The sequence below is a fragment of the Staurois parvus genome, unplaced genomic scaffold (assembly GCF_062004578.1).
Source record: "Staurois parvus isolate SC_StPar_1 unplaced genomic scaffold, SC_StPar_1.0 ptg000014l, whole genome shotgun sequence".
NCBI classification, from domain to species: domain Eukaryota; kingdom Metazoa; phylum Chordata; class Amphibia; order Anura; family Ranidae; genus Staurois; species Staurois parvus.
In genome coordinates, this window is record NW_028317810.1 from 7012993 (window position 1) to 7038700 (window position 25708).

The 25708-nt window shown below is 41.6% G+C and overlaps 1 protein-coding gene across 3 annotated transcripts in view; it reads right to left on the minus strand.

Moving 5' to 3' along the window:
* Positions 1 to 25708, minus strand: part of CMKLR1 (chemerin chemokine-like receptor 1) — a 147628-nt gene that overhangs the window by 5311 nt on the left and 116609 nt on the right. For all 3 annotated transcript variants that reach the window (XM_089677056.1, XM_089677064.1, XM_089677070.1), the window contains one exon: positions 13830 to 13894. In XM_089677056.1, the coding sequence (XP_089533182.1) occupies positions 13830 to 13856 (27 nt within the window). In that variant the 5' untranslated portion in view covers positions 13857 to 13894. The remainder of the gene's footprint in view (positions 1 to 13829; positions 13895 to 25708) is intronic.

The window sequence follows — 25708 nt, forward strand, 5'->3', positions numbered from 1 at the left end:
GAACAAGATAATTATCTGTGTGGAGTTTAAAAGATGTTTTTCCTACATCTATATGGGTCTTCTTATAGGTGCGTGGCTAACTTCCCACATTTCAAAACCATACCACAATTGTTAATGGGGTGTATTTTTTCTGTCTTTTGCAGGTAAGAATTAGGTTGCAAATTAGTATTCTTTCTAGGGCATAGAATGGAATTAATGGTTCTATGTACTCATTAAAGCTCTGAAAATTATATGGTTTCAATATAATTATAAATTATTAAAACTGTGACATTTGGGTATATGAGTCCAGGTTGTTCTTCATATCTGTCTAATGTTTAGTTTTTAAATACCTCTGTCTGAAAATTGCTGTGGTATACATTTCTTGAGAGCATACAATGAAACGAGACATTAGTTAAATAGCTACAAAAATACAAAACAAAACAATGAAAACCTTTCTGAAGGAGTCTGTGTTTGAGTCACAGGGCATTCATCAAACCCATTGTGAAGTCTGTTGCAAATTTAAAATACAAACCCATTGAAGTGTATGTGATAATATCCTGAAAATCAGTTTTGCACATTTTCAAGGCTAATATGCAATGGATTGTCATAAAGGGCATCTGAAGCTGGTCACTGCCATGATTAATTTGACATCAGCCACTGGACAGTATGCAAGCAGCTTGGATAGGTCACAATATAAGAGGGAGAGACAAGACAGGTTTTTATCCTGAAATAAAAATTTGTGAGTTTTATTTCAGAGACAATAGCCATGAATATTGGAAGGTTACTGGACAATATGTGATCAGCTTGACTGGGTCACAATATAACAGGGAAAGCTGTGGCATTTTTATTCCTAACATAAAAATAAGGGAAATATTTTAGAGGCAATAGCCACACAGATAGTTCAGTAGCTGGACAGCATGTAAGCAGCCTGATTAGGCTGCAATTCAAAAGGATGAGACAAAGCAGATTTTATCCTTTATTATCTTTTTGAAATAAACATTAGACTGTATTAGATGATAGCCACAAATATTTTGAGTGATGGAGCTTTCACATTGGCTACAAACTTGAAGACAGAGTATTATTTAACCTGCAGCAAACATTATAAATTTTTCAGCTGAAATGTGTAGCACTTTTACAGTGCCACACACCAGCATAGGCCACAAAGTTTAAGACACAAAGCAGAATCAAGAAACAATATAAAGTTCTTCCATGTTTCCATGAAAGTCAACTAAATATATATTAGCCGGCCACTTTATTAGGTACACTTGTTCAATTGCTTGGTAGCACAAATTGCGAATCAGCCAATCACAATGCAGCAACTCAAGGCATTTAGGTATGTAGACGTGGTAAAGATGACTTGCTGAAGTTCAAACTGAGCATCAGAGTGGGGAAGAAAGGGGATTTAAGTGACTTTGAACGTGGCATGGTTGTCTGTGCCAGACGAACTGGTCTGGGTATTTTAAAAACTGCTGATCTACTAGGATTTTCATGCACAACCATCTCTAGGGTTTATAGAGATTGGTATGAAAAAGAGAAAATGTCCAGTGAGCGGCAGTTGTGTGGAAAAAATGCCTTGTTGATGTCAGAGGTCAGAGGAGAATGGACAGACTGGTTACTGCAACATTCAGATGGTAGGATCAGAATTTGGCATAAACAACATGGATCCATCTTGTCTTGTATAAATGGTTCAGGCTGGTGGTGTAATGGTGTGGGGGATATTTTCTTGGCACTAGCAAGGTGTACCTAATAAAGTGTCTGGTGAGTGTATATCAGCAGTGAGTATAGACTGCTTCCCAAATCAAAGAATGCTAGAACAACCAAAAGAGGCCGTGTGTTTTGTCAACTCTGGACGGATATACTGTGGGTTATTTTTAAAAAATTAGAGATCTCTTCATCCCTAAAATGTGTGGTTATGTGAATGCAATAGGGAAGGGGTTGAAAATGAGGAAATGAGGGAGGATTCATTGCAAGCTTATATAACGATCATACTTAAAGAAGGGAAGGATAGCTCACAGTGTGCCAGTTATAGGCCCATATGCTTATTAAACATTGACACAAAACTGTATGCTAAGGTACTGGCAAGTAGACTGAAGGAGCTGATGCCGGAGTGGATACACCTGGATAAGGTAGGATTCATTCCTGGAAGAGAAGGAAGGGATAATCGCTTGAGATCATTGCTCCTCTTACAAAGAGTAAAGAGAGAGAAACTGCCGACAATATTCCTGTCGATCAATGCCGAAAAGGCTTTCAACAGGGTCAGCTGGGGATTTATGTTTGACATGCTAGAGGCCTTAGGATTAGGACCTAAAATGTTAAGGTAGATAAAAGGGCTTTATAACAGTCAGGCGGCGGCGGTTAAGGTCAATGGATTCCTCTCTCAGTTCTTTAAAATGTATAATGGTTCTAGACAAGGATGCCCACTCTCTCCTTTGCTGTTTGTATTATCCCTGGAACCCATCCTGGTGAGGGAAAGCAAGTGTGTAGATATAGCAGGAATAAAGATAGGGGAAGTGGAGCATAAGGTGGCAGCATATGCAAATGATATGTTATTCTATCTTGTAAATCTTAGAATAACATTGCCTAATTTAATGAGGCTATTAAAACAGTATGGTGAGCTATCAAATATGAAAATAAATCCTACAAAGTCAGATATTTTAAACATTAATATCCCAAAGCTAGAGAAGCTCAGTTTACAAAAATATTTTCCATTTAATTGGAGGGAAAAGGAAATAGGCTATCTGGGAATAAAACTAACTCCTTCAATAAAAGGCCTATATCAGGCAAATTATATTCCATTAATAAACGAAGTGAAGGATTAGTTGGGGAAACTTTCAAAGGGAGGAGCCTCCTGGATAGGTCGTATACACCTGGTAAAGATGGTGATAGTACTAAAAATTCTGTATAAGTTTCACATGCTCCCAGTACACCTACCAGGGTCTTTCTTTGGGATAATAAAGAAGATGATACTCAGGTTTATATGGGCAAATAAGAAACCGAGAATTAGGCATGAGGTTTTGTGTAGGGCAAAAGGGAACGGGGGATCGGGTCTGCCTAATGTTAGGAAATATTATTTATAACGAATAGTAGATTGGACATTTAATTCACAAGGGAAAGGCTGGGTAAATATGAAAGGGATTTTAAGTAAGGCACTGTTAGGGAAGATTGTTTGTTACCACATAATTTTTCACATTGGATGTGAATACCAGTCCTTTGACAAAGAAAGTTTTAAGTGTTTGGGATAGAATGTATAAGCAAAAAGGATGGAAAAATAATTCAGCATTATTATTATTATACAGGATTTATATAGCGCCAACAGTTTGCTCAGCACTTTACAATATAACGGCAGACAATACAGTTCAATACAAGAAGGTTAGGAGGGCCCTGCTCCTTGGAGCTTAAAATCTAGGAGAGAGGGGCTAGTGGTACAAAAGGTAGTAACTGTGGGTGATGGACTGGTAGGAGGAGTAGATGATTCTATTATTAGCTGAGGGCAGGATAGGCTTCCCTGAATAGATAGGTTTTCAGAGATCACCTAAAAGTGAGCAGAGTAGGCGATAGTCTGATCAATTGGGGTAGAGAGTTCCAGAGGATGGGGGAAGTTCTGGAGAAGTCCTGGAGCCAAGCATGGGAGGAGGAGACAAGGGAGAGAGTAGGAGGTCGCGCGAGAAGCGGAGAGGACGGTTTGGGCGATATTTGGCGACAAGATTGGTGATGTAATTTGGGGCAGAGTTATAAATGGCTTTATATGTTATTGTTAATGTTTTGAATTTTATCTGTTGGGCAATGGGAAGCCAGTGGAGGGATTGGCAGAGAGGGGTGGCAGATACAGAACGGTTAGTAAGGTGGATGAGTCTGGCAGCAGCATTCATGATAGACTGAATTGGGGATAGCCTGCGATGAGGTAAGCCAATGAGTAGGGAGTTACAATAGTCAAGGCGAGAGATAACAAGGGAGTGAATAAGTTGCTTAGTAGTTTCCGAGGTTTAGAATGGGCGTATCTTGGAGATGTTGTGGAGGTGAAGTCTACAAGATTTGGACAGCGATTAGATTTGGGGCTGAGAGAACATGGGAGTCTAGGATTACACCTAGTACCCTGGCATGAGGGGAGGAACTGATGGTTGTGTTATTGATCTTGATGGAGAAGTAAGGGGAGGGGGCATAGGCTGGAGGGAATACTAAGAGCTCAGTTTTGGAAAGATTGAGTTTGAGAAAGTGGAGTGACATCCATGCGGATATGTTGCTTAGTAGGTTAGTAATGCAAGAGATGACTGAAGGGGTGTGGTGAGGAGTAGAAAGATAGATTTGTATGTCATCAGCATTGAGATGGTACTTAAAACCATGGGAGTTTATCAAGTGACCAAGGGAGGAGGTGTAGATTGAGAAGAGTAGGGGTCCAAGGACAGAACCTTGAGGGAATCCTACAGAAAGTGGGAGTGGAGAGGAGGAGCCAGAGTTATAGGTAACGCTGAAGGAGCACTGCAATAGGTAGGAGGAGAACCAGGAGAGAGCAGAGTCTCGTAGGCCAAGAGAGTGGAGTTTTTTAAGGAGGAGGGGATGGTCAACAATATTGAAAGCCGCGGAGAGGTCAAGTAGTAAGATTACGGAGTAGTGTCCATTGGTTTTAGCAGTTAGTAGATCATTAGTGAGTTTTAGTAGGGCAGTTTCAGTGGAGTGTAGTGAGCAAAAGCCAGACTGTAAAGGGTCAAGAAGGTTGTTGTCAGTGAGGTAGGAGCTCAAGCGATTGTAGACTAAGCATTCTAAGGATTAAGAGGTGAACGGGAGCAGGGAGATGGGTCTCAAGTTGTTCAGGTTGATGGGGTCCAGGGAGGGGTTTTTAAGTATGGGAGTGATGTGTGCATGCCTTAGAGGGGAGAGGAAGGAACCATTGGAGAGGGAGAGATTGAAGATGTGAGTGAGGGAGCACAGGATGGAAGAAGAAGGTGACCATAGTAGTTGTTAGGGGACAGGATCCAGGGGGCAGGTAGTGAGACGGGCTTCTGAGAAAACCTCAGGACCTCTTCGGTAGTAGCAAGGTCAGAAGAGGAAAGTGTTGAGGGAGGTTTAGTGTAACGTATGCTAAGTGGGATAGATGTCTGTGCAGTGGAGATGCCCCTACGAATTGCATCAATTTTGGTTTTGAAATGATTTGCAATCTCGTAAGCAGTGAGTGAGGTACTGGGTGGAGATGGAGAAAGTAGACAGTTAAAAGTGGAGAAGAGACTACGAGCCCTGGATGACAAGCTATTGATGAGAGTGACAAAGTAGGCTTGTTTGGCAGCATGGAGGGAAGAATTGTATGTTAAGAATGGGAGTATTGACTCCTTTGGTGGGAATGGAGTATTTCCCCCCAGGGAAGGATATCTTTGGGAGATGGATTAAAGATAAAAATGCACGTTTGAAAGATATATTGAATAAAGGGAAATTGCACACTTTTCAAGATTTAATTAGATGAGTATTGTCAATTAGGTCATTTTGTTTCAATGCTCCCACAACCACTGAGGATGTCTGAGCATCTGTATCCATTTGAAAAACTGTTGAACGTAGTTGCAGTTCCAAAACAAGTTACCTCCATGATTTATAAGATCTTTATGGATATGGAGCTAATCCTCCCCAGTTCTTGGAAAAATGGGAAAATGAGCTTGGAACAGAATTAAATGAGCAACAAAGGAATAAAATATTTAAACTAACACATGAGGTGATGAATATGAGCACAGTTGAAATGAACTATCAATGTTTGGCGCGATGGTATATTATACCGAGTGTGGCACATAAACAACAAGTAGATGTTTCACCTTTATGTTGGAGAGGCTGTGGGGAAAAGGGAACAATGGCACATATCTGGTGGGATTGCCCGAAGATACAGGATTACTGGAAGGGAATAACCCAATATATTCAGGAAATATGTGGGATCACCGTACAGAAAGACCAGTGAACGTGTTTATTTTATAATTTTGAGCTTTTAGTGAAACTACATAAAAATAGGGTACTATATAGTTTAACCAATGCAGCTAAGGGCTTGATTCTCAAATTCTGGCAAGCTCTGAAGCTACCAAGCATAAATGATTGGATAAACAGAGTTGAAAATATTTATAGGATGGAGGAGTTATATCACAAAGAGGAGGATAAAACAAAAAGGTTTTGGAAATCGAGTAGCTGGTTAAATTTTAAAACATCTAAAAGATATCCAGAACTAGTTGGAGTTTAAGGGGAAAAGTCTACAGAGAGTACTTGAGTACTTGAAAGAGAGTGGAGGTGGGAGGGAAGGGATATAGATACAGATAGATAACCATAAGAGAGGATAGAGACTAGGTAATAGGATGTGGACAGGGGTAATTGGATGGGGGGAGGATGGGGTAAGGGATAAGGTGATGAAAAAAGGGAATTATGTATATATATGTGAAGTGTTTGTGTAATAGGTTCTCTTTATGCATTGGAAAATTCAATAAAAGATATAATTAAAAAAAAAAAAGAGAATAAAATATAGGAATATAGCCAAAACAATGACATCATGTGATATAAATACAAAACTGACAATTCCCCCTCAAAAAATACTCCCACTGTATATTAAAGGTGATGACAATGTTGTCACTGAAAAGAATACTGCATTGTGTTCCTGCGTATTCTAATGAGCTAAAATATGTTAGCCTTATACACAGAAGTGCTTGTAACTATATATAGACAGCACGCATTCACAGTTCATAACATTCCAATGCATCCGTGAAAGTCTATATGCTAGATACACAGTCTATTGTTAAACAGTACCTCAGATGCTGGGAAACTCAAACATAATAGCTGGAGCACAATAAAGTCCTGGTACATTTATTCCTATCTAATAGTAGTGGTACATGCTTGAATTGCACTCACAAAGCAATTCTTATTAATTACCCCTTTAAGGACCAGAACTGTATAGCCCAGTACTTTAGATGTGAGTGAGTTTCCAATGCACTCTATGACAAAGAGTCCAATAAAATATCAACAGGTGAAACACTTCATAAAAAGCTCACTCTTAAAGAACCATCACTGATACACAGTTTCAAATAACCATACCTTCATTAGCATGTACAAAGCAAAGATTGTATTACCAGTGCGCTGTATTGAAAAGCACAGGTACTGCATACCGCTGAGAGTGGCTCTAAGGGAAAGTGTATATTTAATACTGAATCAGTCACCCAATGTATGAGAACACTTTCAACCCTCATTGGAACACATTAAGACATGTACTGCATGATGAATCTGTGCACTAGTTGCTGATAACGTGATAATATAACCATTAATGAACACAGCATGTAACACTGACCAAATAAACAGCGGTTATTCACAGCATCTGACAGTCCTTCAAAGTAGGTATGTTTGGAGCTGTTCATCCATGCTGGTCACAGAGTATACTCCACTCAAAACACAAAACAGATCCAGTTCTCAAAAGCTCCACTACCCAGGCACACTCCAAGACCTCAAAAATGCCACACAAATGTACTGTTACTCATGGCATCAATCAATCCCTACCATGAACATGCTTCACCAGAGCAGGTAACTATAGGGCTGCCTGATTTGGTGCTGATTAGGTAGTGTACTGTGCTCACATAAACTGCTGGCAGTCATGTCCCTGCAAGCTGGAAAAGGATAAACACATTGCTAAGGATGGGCAAAGCAAGGGATGGTTCACCTCGGAGGGTCATCTCATATTCCTGATGTAGGAATGGGACAAAGCCTGTCAGTAGTATACTTTGAATTTGCAAGAATGTGATGTCCTTTTTTTGTTGGAAAAGACATCACTATTAAATGGATATTGGGAGTATTTTTGGAGGGGGATTATCATTTTTGTGTTTATATTATGTGATGTAATAAAGTACTTTTGGCTATATTTCCATATCTTATTCTCTCTTTTGGTTGTTCTAGCAAAATGTAACAAATTGTGCAGTTGAGACCCAGTTTCAGATACATTATGTGTGTCAGCTTTACAATGTCTAAGTATTATAATAAGCTGCACACTTGGAGGTGCAATGCAGAATTTACCTAGCAGCAAACATTAGACATTCTGCAGTTGAGGACCAACTGTAGAAAATGCATGGTATCTTTACAGTGCCAGAGCACCAGAATAGACCAAGAGTGGTGGCAGGAGCTGGTAATGATATCAGTCCAGCAGAGGTGGTAGGAGCTGGTGGCATGCTATGCCAGGTAGAAGGAGCTAGTAATGGTGGTGGCATAGGCAGGCCAGATGAGGTCGCAGGAACTGGTAATAGTAGCAGCAGAAGGCCAGAGAGGTGGCAGTAGCTGCTAATGGTGGCAGACCAAGATAGGCAGCAGGGGATGGAAATGGTGATAGGGCAGGGGAAGCAAAAATGTCTCAGAGCAGCAGTAAAAGCTGCTGATAATCTGTTACTTTTAATTTCACAACATGTGCTATGCTTCACCTTGCTCCTGCACTGGACCGAGCTCTCAGTTCTCAGCTCTCAGCTGCTGATTAATATAAGCAAAATTCCTGCAAGCTAGTTGTTGAGCCCTGTACATCACTGCTATATAGCCTACTTTCCTCCATTGATTCCCATACTGTTCTCTAGCTTTGTTTCCCATTTATCTGAGTCCACTATTTGCCCTGATTCTTGGCTTCTTTCCTGGCTATCTGAGTCTGCTAATTGCCCTGACCACTGACTTTGTTTCTGGCTATCTTAGTCTGCTACTTGCCCCGACTCTTGGCTTCCTTTCTGGTTATCTGAGTTTGCTGCCAGACCTGACCTCTGACCTGTACCTTTCCTACTGTGTTTGCAACCAGCTCCATCCTCTGGAATATAATTGCAGTGTACCTTCTTGCTCCAGACCTACTTTCTAATACCTTCTTGTCCCTGGTCTTGGGTGGATGCCATGTGCATCCCTGCGCCTTTAAGGAGGGGTAGGCTCCCATCAGGAACACCTGCCCTTACTCTATCCACTGCTATATGCGCTACTTGGGATGATCTGAAATTTATAGAGTTAGGACCACAGCATACAGAAGAACCTTGATATGCGCACTGCAGCTTATGCATATATTTGCAAATGTGTGTAAACAAAACCCTCTGCTATTAACGTGAATTGTTATATAGGGTCATTTTGGTTGTTTTGAAGGCTAACTTGTAAGTGTGCTGGGAAATCTTTTGATTGTTTGTGACCTCATCTTGAGTGAGGTTAACCCAGGGGTCACCCCCTGGGGTCACACAAAAAGACTATCTTCACTATCAGGAGTTCTGGCCTTTAGACTCTGAGCTATGCGGAACCCTGCGTCACCTGCTACCAGACTTGACCATCCTCTCCTGGAGTCCTCCAGTGTATTTCCAACACTAACAGTAGCTGCTGATGGTGGCAGGAACTGTTAATGGTGGCAGAGGTGGGACAGCAGAGGTGGTTAGGGTTGGTAATGGTGATGGGCCAGCAGTGGTTTTATAAAAGTGCAGCAAACACTACAATTTTTTCAGCTGAGGTCAAGTTGAGGACACATTGGGGTTGATTTACTAAAGGTAGGTAGGTTGTGCACTGCAAGTGCATCTGGAAGTGCACTGCAAGTGCACTAAAAGTGCATTTGCTCTAGATCTGAGGGGAACATGCAAGGAAAATTAAAAGAACAGCATTTTTACTTGCACATGATTGGATGAAAGAAATCAGCAGAGCTCAGCCCTAGTTCAGAGCTTCTTCTTGGATCAACCCCATTGTGTGTTGCACCTAAGTGCTTGAGTACTGGAGAGAGCTGGTAGTAGCTCAGGCCATCAGAGGAGTCAGGAGCAAGTAATGGTACGAGGCCAGAAATGGTTGCAGGAGCTGGTAATACAGACATTAGCTGGTACTGGTGGGAGACAGCAAAGGTGGCAGCAGCTGGTAATGGTCTCAGGCATCAGTCGTAATGGTGGCAGGTTCTTATAGCATTATTTCTTCTTCTTGTGCTAGCAAAACAGTACTGCATGTTGAATTGCGTTTTTATTACAAAATGTATGAAAAATATTTTAAAAAATACATTTCAAATATACTGTATGTCTTTAAAAGTGCAAATCTACATTTTTTTTAATGCATTTACAAATATATGTAAAAATATATGTTAAAATTACTTTTTTATATGTTAAAAAAAATCTGAAGAATATATTTTTAAAAAATATATCTTTAAAAATATTTTTCATATATTTTGTAGTATATAAAAACACATTTCAACATGCAGTGTGTATATATATATATATATATATATATATATACAGTCATGGCCGAAATTGTTGGCACCCTTGATATTTCTCCAGGAAATCATGTATTTCTCACGAAACGTATTGCATTAACACATGTTTTGCTATACACATGTTTATTCCCTTTGTGTGTATTGGGACAAAACAAAAAAAGGGAGGAAAGAAAGCAAATTCGACATAATGTCACACAAACCTCCAAAAATGGGCTGGACAAAAGTATTGGCACCCTTTCACAACTGCGGATAAATAAGAATGTTACAAGCATGTGATGCTCCTGTAAACTCACCTGGGGCAAGTAACAGGTGTGGGCAATATAGAAATCACACCTGAAAGCAGATAAAAAGGAGAGACGTTCACTTAACCTTTGCATTGTGTGTCTGTCTGTGCCACACTAAGCATGGACAACAGAAAGAGGAGACGAGAACTGTCTGAGGACCTGAGAACCAAAATTGTGGCAAAATATCAACAATCTCAAGGTTACAAGTCCATCTCCAGAGAACTAGATTTGCCTTTGTCCACAGTGCGCAACATTATCAAGAAGTTTGCAACCCATGGCACTGTAGCTAATCTCCCTGGTCGTGGACGGATGAGGAAAATTGATGAAAGATTGCAACGCAGAATAGTCCGGATGGTGGATAAGCAGCCCCAAACATGTTCCAAAGACATTCAAGCTGTCCTGCAGGCTCAGGGAGCATCAGTGTCAGCGCGAACTATCCGTCGACATTTAAATGAAATGAAACGCTATGGCAGGAGACCCAGGAGGACCCCACTGCTGACACAGAGACATAAAAAAGCAAGACTACAGTTTGCCAAAATGTACTTGAGTAAGCCAAAAGCCTTCTGGGAAAACGTCTTGTGGACAGATGAGACCAAGATAGAGCTTTTCGGTAAAGCACATCATTCTACTGTTTACCGAAAACGGAATGAGGCCTACAAAGAACAAAACACAGTACCTACGGTAAAATATGGTGGAGGTTCAATGATGTTTTGGGGTTGTTTTGCTGCCTCTGGCACTGGGTGCCTTGACTGTGTGCAAGGCATCATGAAATCTGAGGATTACCAAAGGATTTTGGGTCGCACTGTAGGGCCCAGTGTCAGAAAGCTGGGTTTGCGTCCAAGATCCTGGGTCTTCCAGCAGGACAATGACCCCAAACATACGTCAAAAAGCACTCAGAAATGGATGGCAAAGAAGCGCTGGAGAGTTCTGAAGTGGCCAGCAATGAGCCCAGATCTAAATCCCATTGAACACCTGTGGAGAGATCTTAAAATTGCTGTTGGGAAAAGGTGTCCTTCCAATAAGAGAGACCTGGAGCTGTTTGCAAAGGAAGAGTGGTCCAAAATTCCGGGTGAGAGGTGTCAGAAGCTTATTGATGGTTATAGGAAGCGACTGATTTCAGTTATGTTTTCCAAAGGGTGTGCAACCAAATATTAAGTTAAGGGTGCCAATACTTTTGTCCAGCCCATTTTTGGGGTTTTGTGTGACATTATGTCATATTTGCTTTTCTGCCTCTGTTTTATATTTGTTCCAATACATACAAAGGGAATAAACATGTGTATAGCAAAACATGTGTTAATGCAATACCTTTTTTGTGTGAAATACTTGATTTTCAGGAAAAATATCAAGGGTGCCAACAATTTCGGCCATGACTGTATATATATATATATATATATATATATATATATATGCAGATAGGGACAGGGTTAGTGGTCTCTAATACCCCCCTCATCCATCTCTCTCTCTCCCCCAGCCCTCCTAACCTCCCTCTCTCCCCCCTCTCTCACCCCTCCCCCCTCTCTCTCATCTCACCCTCTCCCTCTCTCATCCCCCTCCCTCTCTCCCCATCCCCCTTCTATCTCTCATTCCCTCTCCTCTCGCATCTCCCCCTCTCTCTTTCATCCCCCTTCTCTCTCTCTCTCTCCCTCACCCCCTCTCTATATCTCACTACCCCTCTCTCATCTCCCTCTCTCTTTCACCCCACTCTCTCTTTCATCCCCCCCTCTCTTTCATCCCCCTCTCATCTCCCCTCTCTCTTCCTCACCCCCTCTCACCCCCCCTCTCTCTCACCCCCCACCCCCTCATCTCCCCCTTTCTGTCTCATCTTCCCCTCTCTTTCTCTCTCACCCCCTCTCTTTCTCCCCCCATCCCTCTCTATCTCATTCCCCTACCCTCCTCTCTCCCTCATCCCCTCTCTCCCCTACCCTCATTCTCCCTCTCTCGTTCATCCCCCCTCTCTCTTTCTGTCCCTCTCTCTCTCTGTCACCCCCCTGTCTTATCTCCCCTCTCTCTCACTCCCCTCATCCTCCCTCTCTCTTTCATCCCCCTCTCTCTCCCTCACCCCCTCTCTCCCTCCCTCTCTCTCCCCCATCTCCCCCTTTCTCTAATCCCCCCCCTCTCTCTCTCTATCTCCCCTCTATTGCTCATTCTCCCCTCTTTCTCATCCCCCCCTCTCTCTTTCATCCCCCTCTCTCTCACTCACCCCCCTCTCTCCCCCCTCTCTCTCACCCCCCCACCCCCTCTATCTCTCATTCCCTCTCATCTCGCATCTCCCTCTCTCCTTCACCCTCCTTCTTTCTCTCTCTCTCCCCCACCCTCTCTATCTCTCACCCCCCTCATCCTCCCCTCTCTCTCTCACCTCCCTCTCTTTTTCATCCCCCTCTCTCTCATCCCCCAGTCTCTCATCCCCCACCCCCTCATCTCCCCCTTTCTCTCTCTCTCTCATCTCCCCCTCTCTCTCTCACCCCATCCCCTGCTATCTCATTCTCCTACCCCCTCTCTCACTCACCCCCCCCTCTCTCACTCATCCCCTCTCTCCCCCACCCTCATCCTCCCTCTATCATTCCCCTCTCTCTTTCCCTCCTTCTCTCCCTGTCACCCCCCTTTTTCTATCATCCTTCCTCTCTCTTTCATCCCCCTCTCTCTCTCCCTCACCCCCTTCTCTCCCCCATCCCCTCTCTTTCCCTCATCTCCCCTTCTCTCTCATCCCCCTCTCTCTCCCCCTTCCCTCTCTCTCCCTCACCCCCCCCTCTCACATCCCCCCCTCTCTCTCTCCTCATCCCCCAACTATCACTCATCCTCCCATCTCTCTCATCCCCCCTCTCTCTCTCATCCCCCTCTATCTCATGCCCTCTCTCCCTCACCCCCCCCTCTCCCCTCTCCCTCATCTCCCCTATTCCCCTCTCTCTCCCTCATCTCCCCCTTTCTCATCCCCCCTCTCTCTGCCCCCCCTATCTCCCCCTCTATCTCATCCCCCATCTCTCTCAACCCCCCCCCCATCTCTCACAAACCGGAAATTGTAATTTTGTTTAAAAAACAAATGGGCCGCTCAGTCTAAAATGCCCGAGCCTATGTTTTGTCCCAATCCGGACTTGTCCACAAACCATACCTCTAAGCAACACTATCAGGGATTAGCTGAGTCAAATAAATACTTATGACCTAGTGGTTAAATCTTCCCATGTTGATTACTGAAACCTTCCAGCAACAGGCTGAAGTAAACAACCCACTAGACTTAGCAAAAATTACAGAATCCAGACAAGTAAATATCATTTAATTTAAATTTTGTTTAATTTTCATTTAAATTAGAGATAACTGCAGAGCAAAGGATCTCTACATAAGAAAAAGAATGGTAGCAAAATAAAATTTAAATAAATACTTACAATTCCAGACAGTGTAACACTTTCCATGAAAAGGGTAAAACTTTTATTTTAAATCAGTTGTTCACCTACAGAAAAAAGAAAAGCACAGTTTATCAATATGAACAAATATAAAATTATTTATCTAATTTGATTTTAAACCTCTTCTTTAATATGTGTTGGGTTTACACTGGCTGCAGTTACTCTTACAGAAAATAACAGCGGTCGTTCCACAAGTTCCCCAGAGTTTGGTAATCTGTGCACAAATTATATGTGTATCAGACAAATATTAAACTTTTATACTGTAAAACTACCATTATTCACTGCTCCCACCTTATTAAAAGAGAAGGGTTTTTTTTCCCCCCCAAAATCATACTTACCTAGGTGGATGCAGCATCGCTCCGATGCTGCATCTTTCAACCCCAGGCTCTAAGTGTGAGAACTTAGTGATCACATGACCAATGATCCCTGAGTTCTCACCACTGCTGTGAGCAGAGATTGATGACTGTCACACTGTCACCACTGTCTGCTCTGTCACCCCTGCACACACTGGAGCGCTGGGCTGTAGAGGAGGAGGGAGTGGCTAGCTCAGGCACTCAGCAGCTTGCTGAGAGGCTGAGCCATGTGCCACTCCAGACTCTGGGGTGATCCCAACTTTAAAGTCAGGATCTTTCCCCAGCTTGGACTGGCTGAGTGACATCAGCTGACAGCGGGCATCAGCCCCTGTTGGCTGAAAAGGGGTAACAGCAGTGCAGAACAAACTGCACTCCTGTGATCCACAGTAGAAGTACAGCCAAACGAGCTTTGGCTGTACTTCTCCTTTAATGAATAAAAAATTATCAACATATGAAATAAAGGTGCACAGACTAAAGGTACACCTCAACTTCACAGTGCTACTGTGATCCAAACTATCCTAATTTATCAATAAAGTGCATAATCATAATAACAAGTCTTCAAATAGTCCATAAAAGTGCAAAGATAAAAGTGCTGTGTTTCTTCCCAAATTGTCCACCAAATACTATATGTGCTCCTGAGATCCCTCCCTTCAGGAACTTTCCATTTTTTGTGAGATTTTTCCTGAAGGGAGAGGGGTCTCAGGAGTTCATAAGTTGTTTGGTGAACAGTTTGGAAGAAGCACAGCACTTTTTTCTTTGCGTTTTATGGACTGTTAAAGGACTTTTTCATTACGATGATTATGCACTTTATTGATAAATTAGGATATTTTGGATCACAGTGCTACTGTGAAGTTGAGGTGTACCTTTAATCTTGTCAAATATATAAAGTGTACTTCCTGTGCAACCCATGTGCAATATATGTGAGTAAAGATACAAGTGAGTAAAGACAGTAAAGTTGTTACAGCTGCTGTAAGCATATACTTTTGTTACCACAAACGTATAGAAAAATGTATATTCTTGTAACGCTGCACTGCTGTGGCTTCAATGGATTAGTAAAATGTGTTATATAGTGGTGAGTAACAAGATAAAGAGGGTCAATCTTTTACTGAAATTATTGTGTCCACAAACAACTCAATAAATACCAGTATAATTAATAAGGTGTATCTAAATAAATACAGACACATGAATATAATACCAAATATCATAAATAGTGCTAAATCACACCTCTCTCGTAAGTATAGCTCCTGCTACTATTGCATGTGGAACTATCATGATGAAGCAAAAAGAGGATAAATATATATTTTGATATATAGACTTTAACCACTTGCCTATCGGGCACTTTTATGCCCTTCCTACCCAGGCCAATTTTCACCTTTCAGCACCATCGCACTTTGAATGACAATTTTGCGCTCATGCAACACTCTACCCAGATGAAATGTTTATAATTTTTTTTGCACAAAGAGAGATTTCTTTGGTGGTATTTGATGACCACTGGGATTTTTGTTTTTGGTGCTACAAATGAAAAAAGACAGAACAAATTGCATTTTTTTTTTGTTTCTGTCATAGAATTTTGCAAATAAATAATTTTTCTAATCAAATTTAGGCCAAAATGTATTCTGCTACATTTCTTTGGTGAAAATAACCCAAATCAGTGTTTATTATTTAGTTGGTAGGAAAGTTATAGAGTCCACATACTGTGGTATATATGTAACAAATCGATAAATCCTGATGTACTGATGGCCTATCTCACTTCTTGAGGCCCAAACACCAGGACAGTACAAATACCCTCCACCATGACCACTTTTCAGAAAGTAGACAGCCTGAGGTATTTAGTAAGAGGCATGGTGAGTTTTTTAAAGTTGTAATTTTTTTTTTCATCATTTTCTAGAAAATGAAGAAATGAAAAAAAATGTTCACAAATATTTTTTGTGACATACTGTCATGAATGCAGTACAATGTCATCATATAACTGGTGGGGGGGGGGGATCAGGGACACTGACTAGCAACAGTATGTAATTTAATTCTATAATTAAAATAATAAATAATAATTAATATAATAAATACATAATAATTGTATTACTTTTTTAAATGTTTTAATTATTTTGTTTCTACTTCTGTGACCAGAGCAATACAATGTTTCCATGTTAACACTGTACTACTCTGGGCAAGTGATTGGGTTTTTTTTTTTACACATTATGATTGCTCATACCAACGAATTTCATTGGTATAAGCAAGCATTTTTTCTGAATGAAACTGATTCATTCAGTAATTTTTGTTGTGATCAGCTGTGATTGACCACAGCTGATCACATGCTACAAAAGGGCTGTTATTGGTATTTTTGTATGTATGTATGTGTTATGTATGTATGTGACCACTGTGACCAATCACAACTAGCAGCACAGTTGTAAGCAATGAATAGCATGAAAGGAAGCCATTAATTGTTTACAACTGTCATGTGATCTGCTGTGACTGGTCACAGCAGATGACATGACACTGACAGTGGGCTGGTGTAGTGATTGTTCATTGGACATGTCCGCTGGACATAGCCGGTGACAGAACATGCAGGAGCATGACCCTTGTAACACACGCAAGGCACTATCCTGAGGACGTTGTATGAGGTCTTTCCTAGATAATAGGGATCCTGCTTGGCTGTCATCCTACAATAGGCCGGGTGAGAAGGAGTTAAATAAGTTAATTAATTAATGATGTAACACTTCTTCCGCGAATCTGTAATACATCACCATCTATTATAGTGCTTCAAGGAATATCTCAGTATATACCGTTCGTACCACCTCCAACACCTGAGTGCTCACAGAACTCTCATCTTCATAGAGATGTACATAGACTTATTGATGTTAGTACATCAAGATTCCTCCCCAGGATAACTCCTCTAAAACTTGCTGCCCACTAGGAGCACTCCTCATATATTCCCAATGCTCCAACAATAGAATGGTTGGGGTCCCTTTAATGTTCTTTTGCATTCACATGGCCCTATTAATCTTTGCTCAAATGGGGGGAAACAGAAAGGCCTACAATAGTGTAGTATGAAGATTAAAAAGTACTGCACTTACATCAATAAAACTTAAAAAAAACAGTAAAACAACTGGGGAAACCAGATTGCGCTTCCGCATATGTCACATCCAGTCCGCTGTCTGCCAGCCCATTGAATTGCATATTGCTAATTATGGACGTGTCATCCGCCTGCCGCTTTTTTCCCTGATGAAGTCCCGTGACGTAACATGTAGGGTGTAAGCGGAGACAAATGATGGACCGGAAATTATGAATGTGGAAGCACAGTCCATCGTTTTGCATCATTTTTCTGTACCACATCCTGACTATTGCTGGAGCATTGGGAACATGTCAGGAGGGCCCCTTGTGGGCAGAAAGTGTTGGAGGAGTTATCCTGAGAAGGAATCTTGATATACTAACATCAATAGGTCCATGTACATCTCCATGAAGGTAAGAGTTCTGTGAGCACTGAGGTACTGGAGGTGGCACGAATGGTATACATTGAGATATACATTGGAGCACTATTATGAATGGTGATGGTTTCCAGAATCACTGAAGAAGTGTTACATTATTAAAGAATTAACTTATTTAAAGAAAGACTATATATCGAAATATTTATTTATCCTCTTTTTGCTTAAGCATGATATAGTTCCACATGCAGGTGTGATTTAGAATTATTTATATTTGATATTATATTCATGTGTTTATTTGTATCTATTTAGATACATCTTATTGATTATACTGGTATTTAGTGAGTTGTTTGTGGATACAATAATTCCAGTAATACATTGACCCACTTTATCTTGACACTCACCACTATATAACACATTTTACTAATCCATTGAAGACACAGCAGCGCAGCATTAAAAGATTATACCTTTAGTCTGTGCACCTTTATTCCATATGTTCATAATAAAAATGTTCTACCTCTATTTGTCACCCTAAAAAACATAAAATAATCAAAGAGATATTATATTTTCCAAATCCTACTTCATGCATTTTCTAATGAATACATGGTGGAGCACACCTCTCCTGCATCTTATCCCTGGGACTTTAAACCCAAATCTGAATGGATCTGAAATGTGATTGCAATAATCAAGGCACATCATTTTGATAGATCCCAAAGCTTTATCATTCTATTACATTCCTATACCACCTTTTGGGGGTCCATTTTTTTGGACCACATTCACATCAGTGCTGTTAGACAGACAGTACAAAGATTAAAAAAGCAGAAGTGGGTAGATTGCACTCCTTGGGAGTCTTGGAACTGCTTATTGGAAAGAGGTGAGCACAAACTGATGTATTAACAAAGAATTTATTCGATTTTTTGACAAAATGTTTTGTACAATATAGGCTTGGTAGACAACCACCTGGATGTCAGATCTGGTTAGCTCAGGTACACCACTATTTTAATTGGAATTCTGGAATTCTTAGTTGTCATCTTAGTCATGGTCAATTCTGTAATGTCTTCTAGACAATCAACATGAAACCAAAGGCGCAGCTTGGCAAAACTACCTCCTCCTCCCTAAAACCCATTAAATGATGGCCCTCTGTATCCTTCTTCACCAGACTCCACAAGCAAAAATCAATATAAAAAATGTCTATGAAATCCGGTCTCATTTCTTAAACATCTTGAGATTATGGATTCTTTAGTACCACAGAGAGAACATGATAGAATTAGCCCTCAAACTCCTATGTCTATTACTTTCAAATTAGCCAATTAATTATGTACATCAATGATTTATAGTGAAGTCCTGTTAGCCTGTGTGTCTGAGAGGCTATAACAATGGCAGCAACCATCTGGCACTGGGAAGAAGTGGGAAGACTTACTGACATCTTGTGGTGAACAATAGCAATTAGCATGTCTGTGACTGAAAAGTTAAGCCATTTATGGCTCTGAATGGGAAGTGAGAAGAGCCATAACCCCCCATAATCTTTCACTCACCAAATCATAACTCTATCAAGGATATCCTACCTACTATCCAACCCAGCAGTACCTCAAATGCCCCATACTCTACCACCCATAATAACCACATAATACTGAACCTGACCAAACCACCCATACATGTAGGTTTACATACAGACACATGAACATACACACACACAAACAGAGACACCTGTACACACACACAGACATGTACATACACACACACAGAAACATGTACAGACACGCACAGAGACACATGTACACACACACATACAGACACATGTACATACTCACAGACACATGTGCATACACAGAAATACACACGCACAGACACATGTAAATATACACAGACACATGTACATACCTACACAGACACATGTACGTACATACACACAAACACACATACACACATGTACTTGCACACACACATGTACATGCACATACAGACACATGTACACAGACACATACACGCAAACACATGTACAAATACACACATGTACATACACACAGACGCATGTACATGCATACACAGACACACACAAACACACACACAGATACATGTACATACACACACACAAACACACATACAAATACACACACACACGCATGTACACACACACATATAAATACACACACAAGTACACACACACACATACAAATACACACACACACACCTATAAAAATTTGCAGTACTTTGTTACGTTCACTCACAGATCCAGGTACTGCACTCTGGGGGGAGGCAGAGAGCACAGCACACACTCCTTCCTTTGCTTTCACTTTGCTCAACTATTGAGCAGTCTGACGGCTCCCAGTGCAAGTGACAGATCCGGCCCTGAGTTCCGATCCTGCTCAGAAAGACAGGCCTGGGGACACACTCGCCCCCACCATAATTTCCACTCGCCAATGCGAGCAGGCGAGTGGAAATTTCAAGGCCTGACATAGTCAAATATAAAATCATGCATAATCCCCATACCACTCTGTGTATATTACTAGCACTAGATATTCTTTTTCATTCTTATGTCTATGTATAATATAGTATAAAGGTGGATGCCAGGTGGTTTAATATTGACTAAAACAGAAGAGGCACATTTGAAGTCCCATGATGAATCTGTATGGAACATCAAAAATGGCATCTAGCTCTGTACATGAACCAATAACTGAGAGGATATATTTGAATCAGTAATTGACAAGTTATGCTTTTATGCAATAGTCCTCTCCAAAGGGATATCATATATACTTTTATGTACTTTAAAAAAATGTCATATACGATGCAAAAGTCCTCTCCAAAAGAATGCCATATACACTACACATTCAGGTATATGTTATGACTTTAAAACAGCACAATCTAAAAATTGGGCATATGTGGTTAGGTGTCAAGTCCTATGCAGGAACTGAAGGCAGTAGATATCCACAGTAAAGTCCATAGGACAGTTGCTCCCATCCACTGCGTGGTATAGAGGAGGACTCAGATATAAGTCTGTGAATGTTCATACCAACCTCCCTTACACTCCAGGATTGGCCATCAAATTGCCTGCATTATGCATCAAAATCATGTGCCATCGCCACCGATTAAATCAAAGCTGATATATAACCCATCATTAGTGCCCACATGAAGACCAAATAAATGCCCAAACAGGAAAAGATGAAAACTTTGGTGAAACCACCATCTTTCATGCCTGAGTAAAGGCTATACTGCTCACCCCTGGATTTCCGCCATGAAGGATTCCAAAATCAGAGCTAGTAGGGAAAATATGTCATCTTATGCCATCCTGACCGGTTCTGCGGGTGCTCCCAGCTGCATCAGAGGTAAGGCACCCATTTCACAGAATGTCCCACTAATCAAACCCAAGAACATTCACCCATCATTACTGTTGAGATATAGGGGCTGATTTACTAAAGGCAAATAGACAGCTCACTTTGCAAAAGAAGTTGCCATTTACAAGAGAATTTGCTCCGGAGTGTAGTGAATGAGGTGAAACAAACAAAAATGCTGTTTTTTTTTCATTATTCTTGCATTTGATTGGGTATTCTTTACAAATCTAAACTCCACCACATTCACAATGCTTTGAAAGTAGATGCTGGTCCTGGAGGATGGCAAAACAAGGATGGTTCTGCCATTTGATAAGAAAGCAAATTAAGCATTGTCAGGGGGAGTATTGTGATTTCTGTGAGAGGAAATAAATTCCTTGTCTACGTGTTACACTGACACACTACTTGCATGCATGTACTTAAAGCAGAGCTCCAGTCCCCCTAAAAAAATTTTGTTAAAAGTAGATCCACAATGACCTTACAAATAGCATTAACAATTGGAACAATTCAATATTAAAAGCATTGTAATTACTTAGAAAATCGTAAACATTTACCAGGATCTCAGAAGCAGGCAGGCGCCATGATGGCTGTGGGCATCGGAAGCCCGCAGGTATTTATTTCCTGGAATCGTGCTGCTGGCTATCCCAGCATGCAGCACTCGTTCTCGCGCATGCACAGTGCAGACACTGCTTGGCGCCACGTGTGCAGTACAAATTGCCATAGCAATGGTGGGGACGGATGAAGTTTCTGCCCCCTGCTCCCGTCAGGCAACCTGTACAAAACTGTACTTAACCTCCCTGGCGGTATTCCCGAGTGTAGCTGTAGTTTCAGTACCAAAAGCGGTAACCCCGAGCTACACTCGGGCTTACCATGTGCCGTTACACAGGGATTCCCTACAGCGCTTACCTTGTCCTTCGCTCCAGCGCTGCGTCCCCTGCAGCGTCCCCGGCCATCTCCTCCAGCCGATGCCGGCATCCGGCTTCCGTGTTCCGATCCCTGTGACGTCGGGACGTACGGGCGCCGGAACCGGGGCAAATTTGACAATTTAAAAAAAATGACATTTTTTTTAAAACAATTATTTCATAGCAAAACATTCCTGTATCAAAGCATTTCACATACATTTTGTCCCTACTGCTTTGTCCTGTGCCCTGCCTGCATTTTGGCTGTTCTTTCTGCCTGGAAACTTAGAAAAGTCCACGGCGTCCAAAAAGCGTCCCTTTAGGTCAAAATCGGTTTTAGAATGGCTAGAGAACAGTGATAGTAAATCAGAACCACTTGCAGAATTGAGTGATAATGATTTGTGGGGAAATTCGTCATCAGACTCTGAAAACGTTTTTGCGACTTTGCTCAGTGATGTGCGAACTTGGCGCTATATTTCAAATTTCAGTGTTTTTGGTTTGATTATATTGAATTAAATTTATAATTATTATATTATTATTTTTTATGAGTATTTATTAAATTATAATTTATGATTTCGTGTTTCAAGTTTTATCATATCCGGAATGTTTACTAGACTCTTGTTCGGACAGATTTCAGTGAGTTATTCCTAAAAATTACAGGCTACAATAAAAAAAATACATATTTCCATGCAAAAAAATGGTACCGCTTTTGGTACAAAATTTCTGACATAATCATACCGCCAGGGAGGTTAAAGGAAGGGAATATATCATGGTAAAATGGCACAAAACACCTCCCATTCGCGTCATTTCCGGTTTACAAGTCTCACGATTACAGGAAACCAAAGAACTCCTGGGATACAGGAAACGACATCCCAGGAGACCTTGCAAATCACCTTATGACGTCATTATCTAGGCGGTCGGGAACAGAACTGCAGGCTTGCAGTGAATTAAAAGATATGTGTAATGATAAAAAAAAAAATATCCAACTTGTGCTTTATTTCACAGGGACTACATAATAAGGTAAATTAATAAAAATGGGTGGAACTCCGCTTTAATATGAAAAAATGTTACTGATTCTAAGTTCAACTTAACTGCTGCAATAGGATAAGAGTCAGATGGGGAGTTAATTGCTTCCAATAGTTGGCCTTATTCTAGACCAGTGTTTCCCAACCTTTTTCCTGTAAAAAAATCACATTACTACGATCCTGACATGAGACAAATGCACTGCTTTTTAGCAAATGTGCAGGGGTGCCGTTAATTCTTAATTGTACGCTCAAGCATTGGCAAACGTGGTGAATTTTTGGTGGGGCACAATTTTGAAAATAGGCTGGGGACTTATTTTCCTGTGTTTCTGCTGGTAGGGCAGCCCGTAAAAAAGAATGAATAGGCTGTCCTACATGTGAGGATGAGGGATGGTAAAACCGTAAGGCATGACCACGATTTAACCACCCCCAACTACTCCCCCTTGAGCTCCAGAGGCAGCAGCCAGGGTAATACACTTGCTGTGGCTGTGGCAGGAAATATACCCTCAAGTGAATGGGCCCCTCAGCTGAATGCATTGCATGCGACTTTGGCAGGATGATGCTGCATTTAGGGGTTTAAAACAGGTGTTGAGGAGATGACATATCGACTCTTCACCACTTGTCAAATGCCCCTGTAAAGCAATCTGAGCATGGGTCACTTTTCAGAGGAGCAACAGTCCTTGCGGCTATTGTAAACAAGCCCTAAAAAAACAGATATGATAGTACAGGATTTAGGGTCAGAATTAAAACTATTGTACATGCATACATAGACTTTCATAAGTACATACAGATACATACACACACACGTACATACATACGTACACAAACACAAAGACACATATACACATACACATATACATACATATACACATATATACATACACACACACGTACATACATACGTACACAAACACAAAGACACATATACACACATACACATATACATACATATACACATATATACATACACACACACTTACATACATACGTACACAAACACAAAGACACATATACACACATACACATATATACATACACACAGCCTTTTTAAAGAATTACAGTACTGTACTTGCAGTCACACTGCCATGTATTGCACTGTAGGGGGAGGTGGAAAGGTAAGGACGCAGGAAGATGCTTCCCCCCATTCACTGCTCTTCACTTCACTGTCCTGATCAAGCTCTTGCTGTGCCAATGTACAAGTATGTGGAGCAGTGAGTGTCCAGTCTGATCTGAATGCCCTTTCTTAGCCAGGATGCTGCAGCACCCCTGACAACCCCAGACAGCACCCCAGGGAAAGGGAGAAAGGCTGTTCTAAACCAGCACTGTACGAAGGTGTAGTAAAGCACAAACATTGTGCAGCTCTGGAAAACAAGAAACAAAGGGGGTCATTTACTAAAACTGGAGAGAGCAAAATCTGGTGCAACTCTGAATAGAAACCAATCAGCTTCCAGGTTTTACTGCCAAAGCTTAAATGAACAAGCTGAAATTAGAAGCTGATTGGTTACCCTGCACAGCTACAAGCAAATTCTGAGTGCAACAGTTTTAGTAATTTCCACCCAATGCAAGCTTTGTAAAGGATTATATATATGTAGCACTGCCCTCGTAGGGGGCGCTAGGTTTGGTTTAAGTCCCCCTATGCTCTGCACAACCAGGCAACATACATTTTCCGCACTTTTACCTTTAGAGTCAGTAGACAGTCACTGAGCTGCTTTTAGTTGTTTTTATTAGGGATTAACAACTTGGATGGTGTGTAGGGGTATATGGGATGCCCAAGGAACTGTAGAACTTGAAGACGAACTTCTTAGCAACTATGTAAGAAAATGTGGACTAGCAAAAATATAGTACTGTCCCTTTATGGAGTGCTGTAGTTCCTTTTTGTTGTACATCCTCAGACCCCGGATGAATCCTCCTCTCCAACCAGCTGTACTGAGGGTATCTCTGAGCAAGTGTTCGCAGAAGCTTGCAGTTAAGCAGTTCCGGATGAGGACTAGTTGGGTATTGCACCTGACCACCCTTTCCCCTTATCTGGCCCAGGGGGTGTAGGTGTACTTACACTGTCCTGTCCTGTCAGCATGGTGTGTTGGTAGCTGCTTTCAGGCCTTTCGCTGGGTTGGCTCCTTGCTCCTTGCTGCTCAGTAAGTCCTCCCTAGGAGACTTTGGACAGTGGAGATACTGTCCAGCAACCAGCCTGTAGGTTGGCTCCCCTTCCTGGGACTCCCTCCCAGGCTCCACACTCCAGCCTTCCTCCTAATCCATCTTCCACAGACTCCCCTTGCTCCCCAGGGTCTGTTATATTTGAGGGTTACCCTGGTAACCATGCCCAGCCTTCTGCTAGCTGATTGGCCAAGGTCCCTCAAACATGCAGATATGAGCCTCCTCCGCCCCTCTTCTAGAAAGTTCTCCAGTTTCTGGAAAGGTGGGAGGGCTCCAGAAGCCCTGACCTGTAGAACCTTCCAACCTGTTCAGAGGTTAACTCCTGCCTCCCTCCCAGGCTGACTCATCCCAGGCTGCTACCCAGCCTATGTCTAACAAAGAACAACAAAACTAGCTAACCTAGAGGGTGTTACACAAATATAAGATTATTAAAAGAAAAGCTCTGTTGGCCCTGCTTCTTTTGTGGGTCACAGGAGTGCACTTACTAGTCCTTCTGTGACCCGGAATCAGTCAAGTCTCAGAGCTGCACCAGACTCTGGAGGGATCCCAACAATAATGCCAGAATCCATCCAGATGCCTTACAGACAGCTGGCACAGCGTCTCCGAGTGAGAGCCTAAGTCAGCCACTCCCACACCCTCACTTACTTGGCGCCCCATTGAACACTGGAGGGGCAATGTAGAGAGTGGA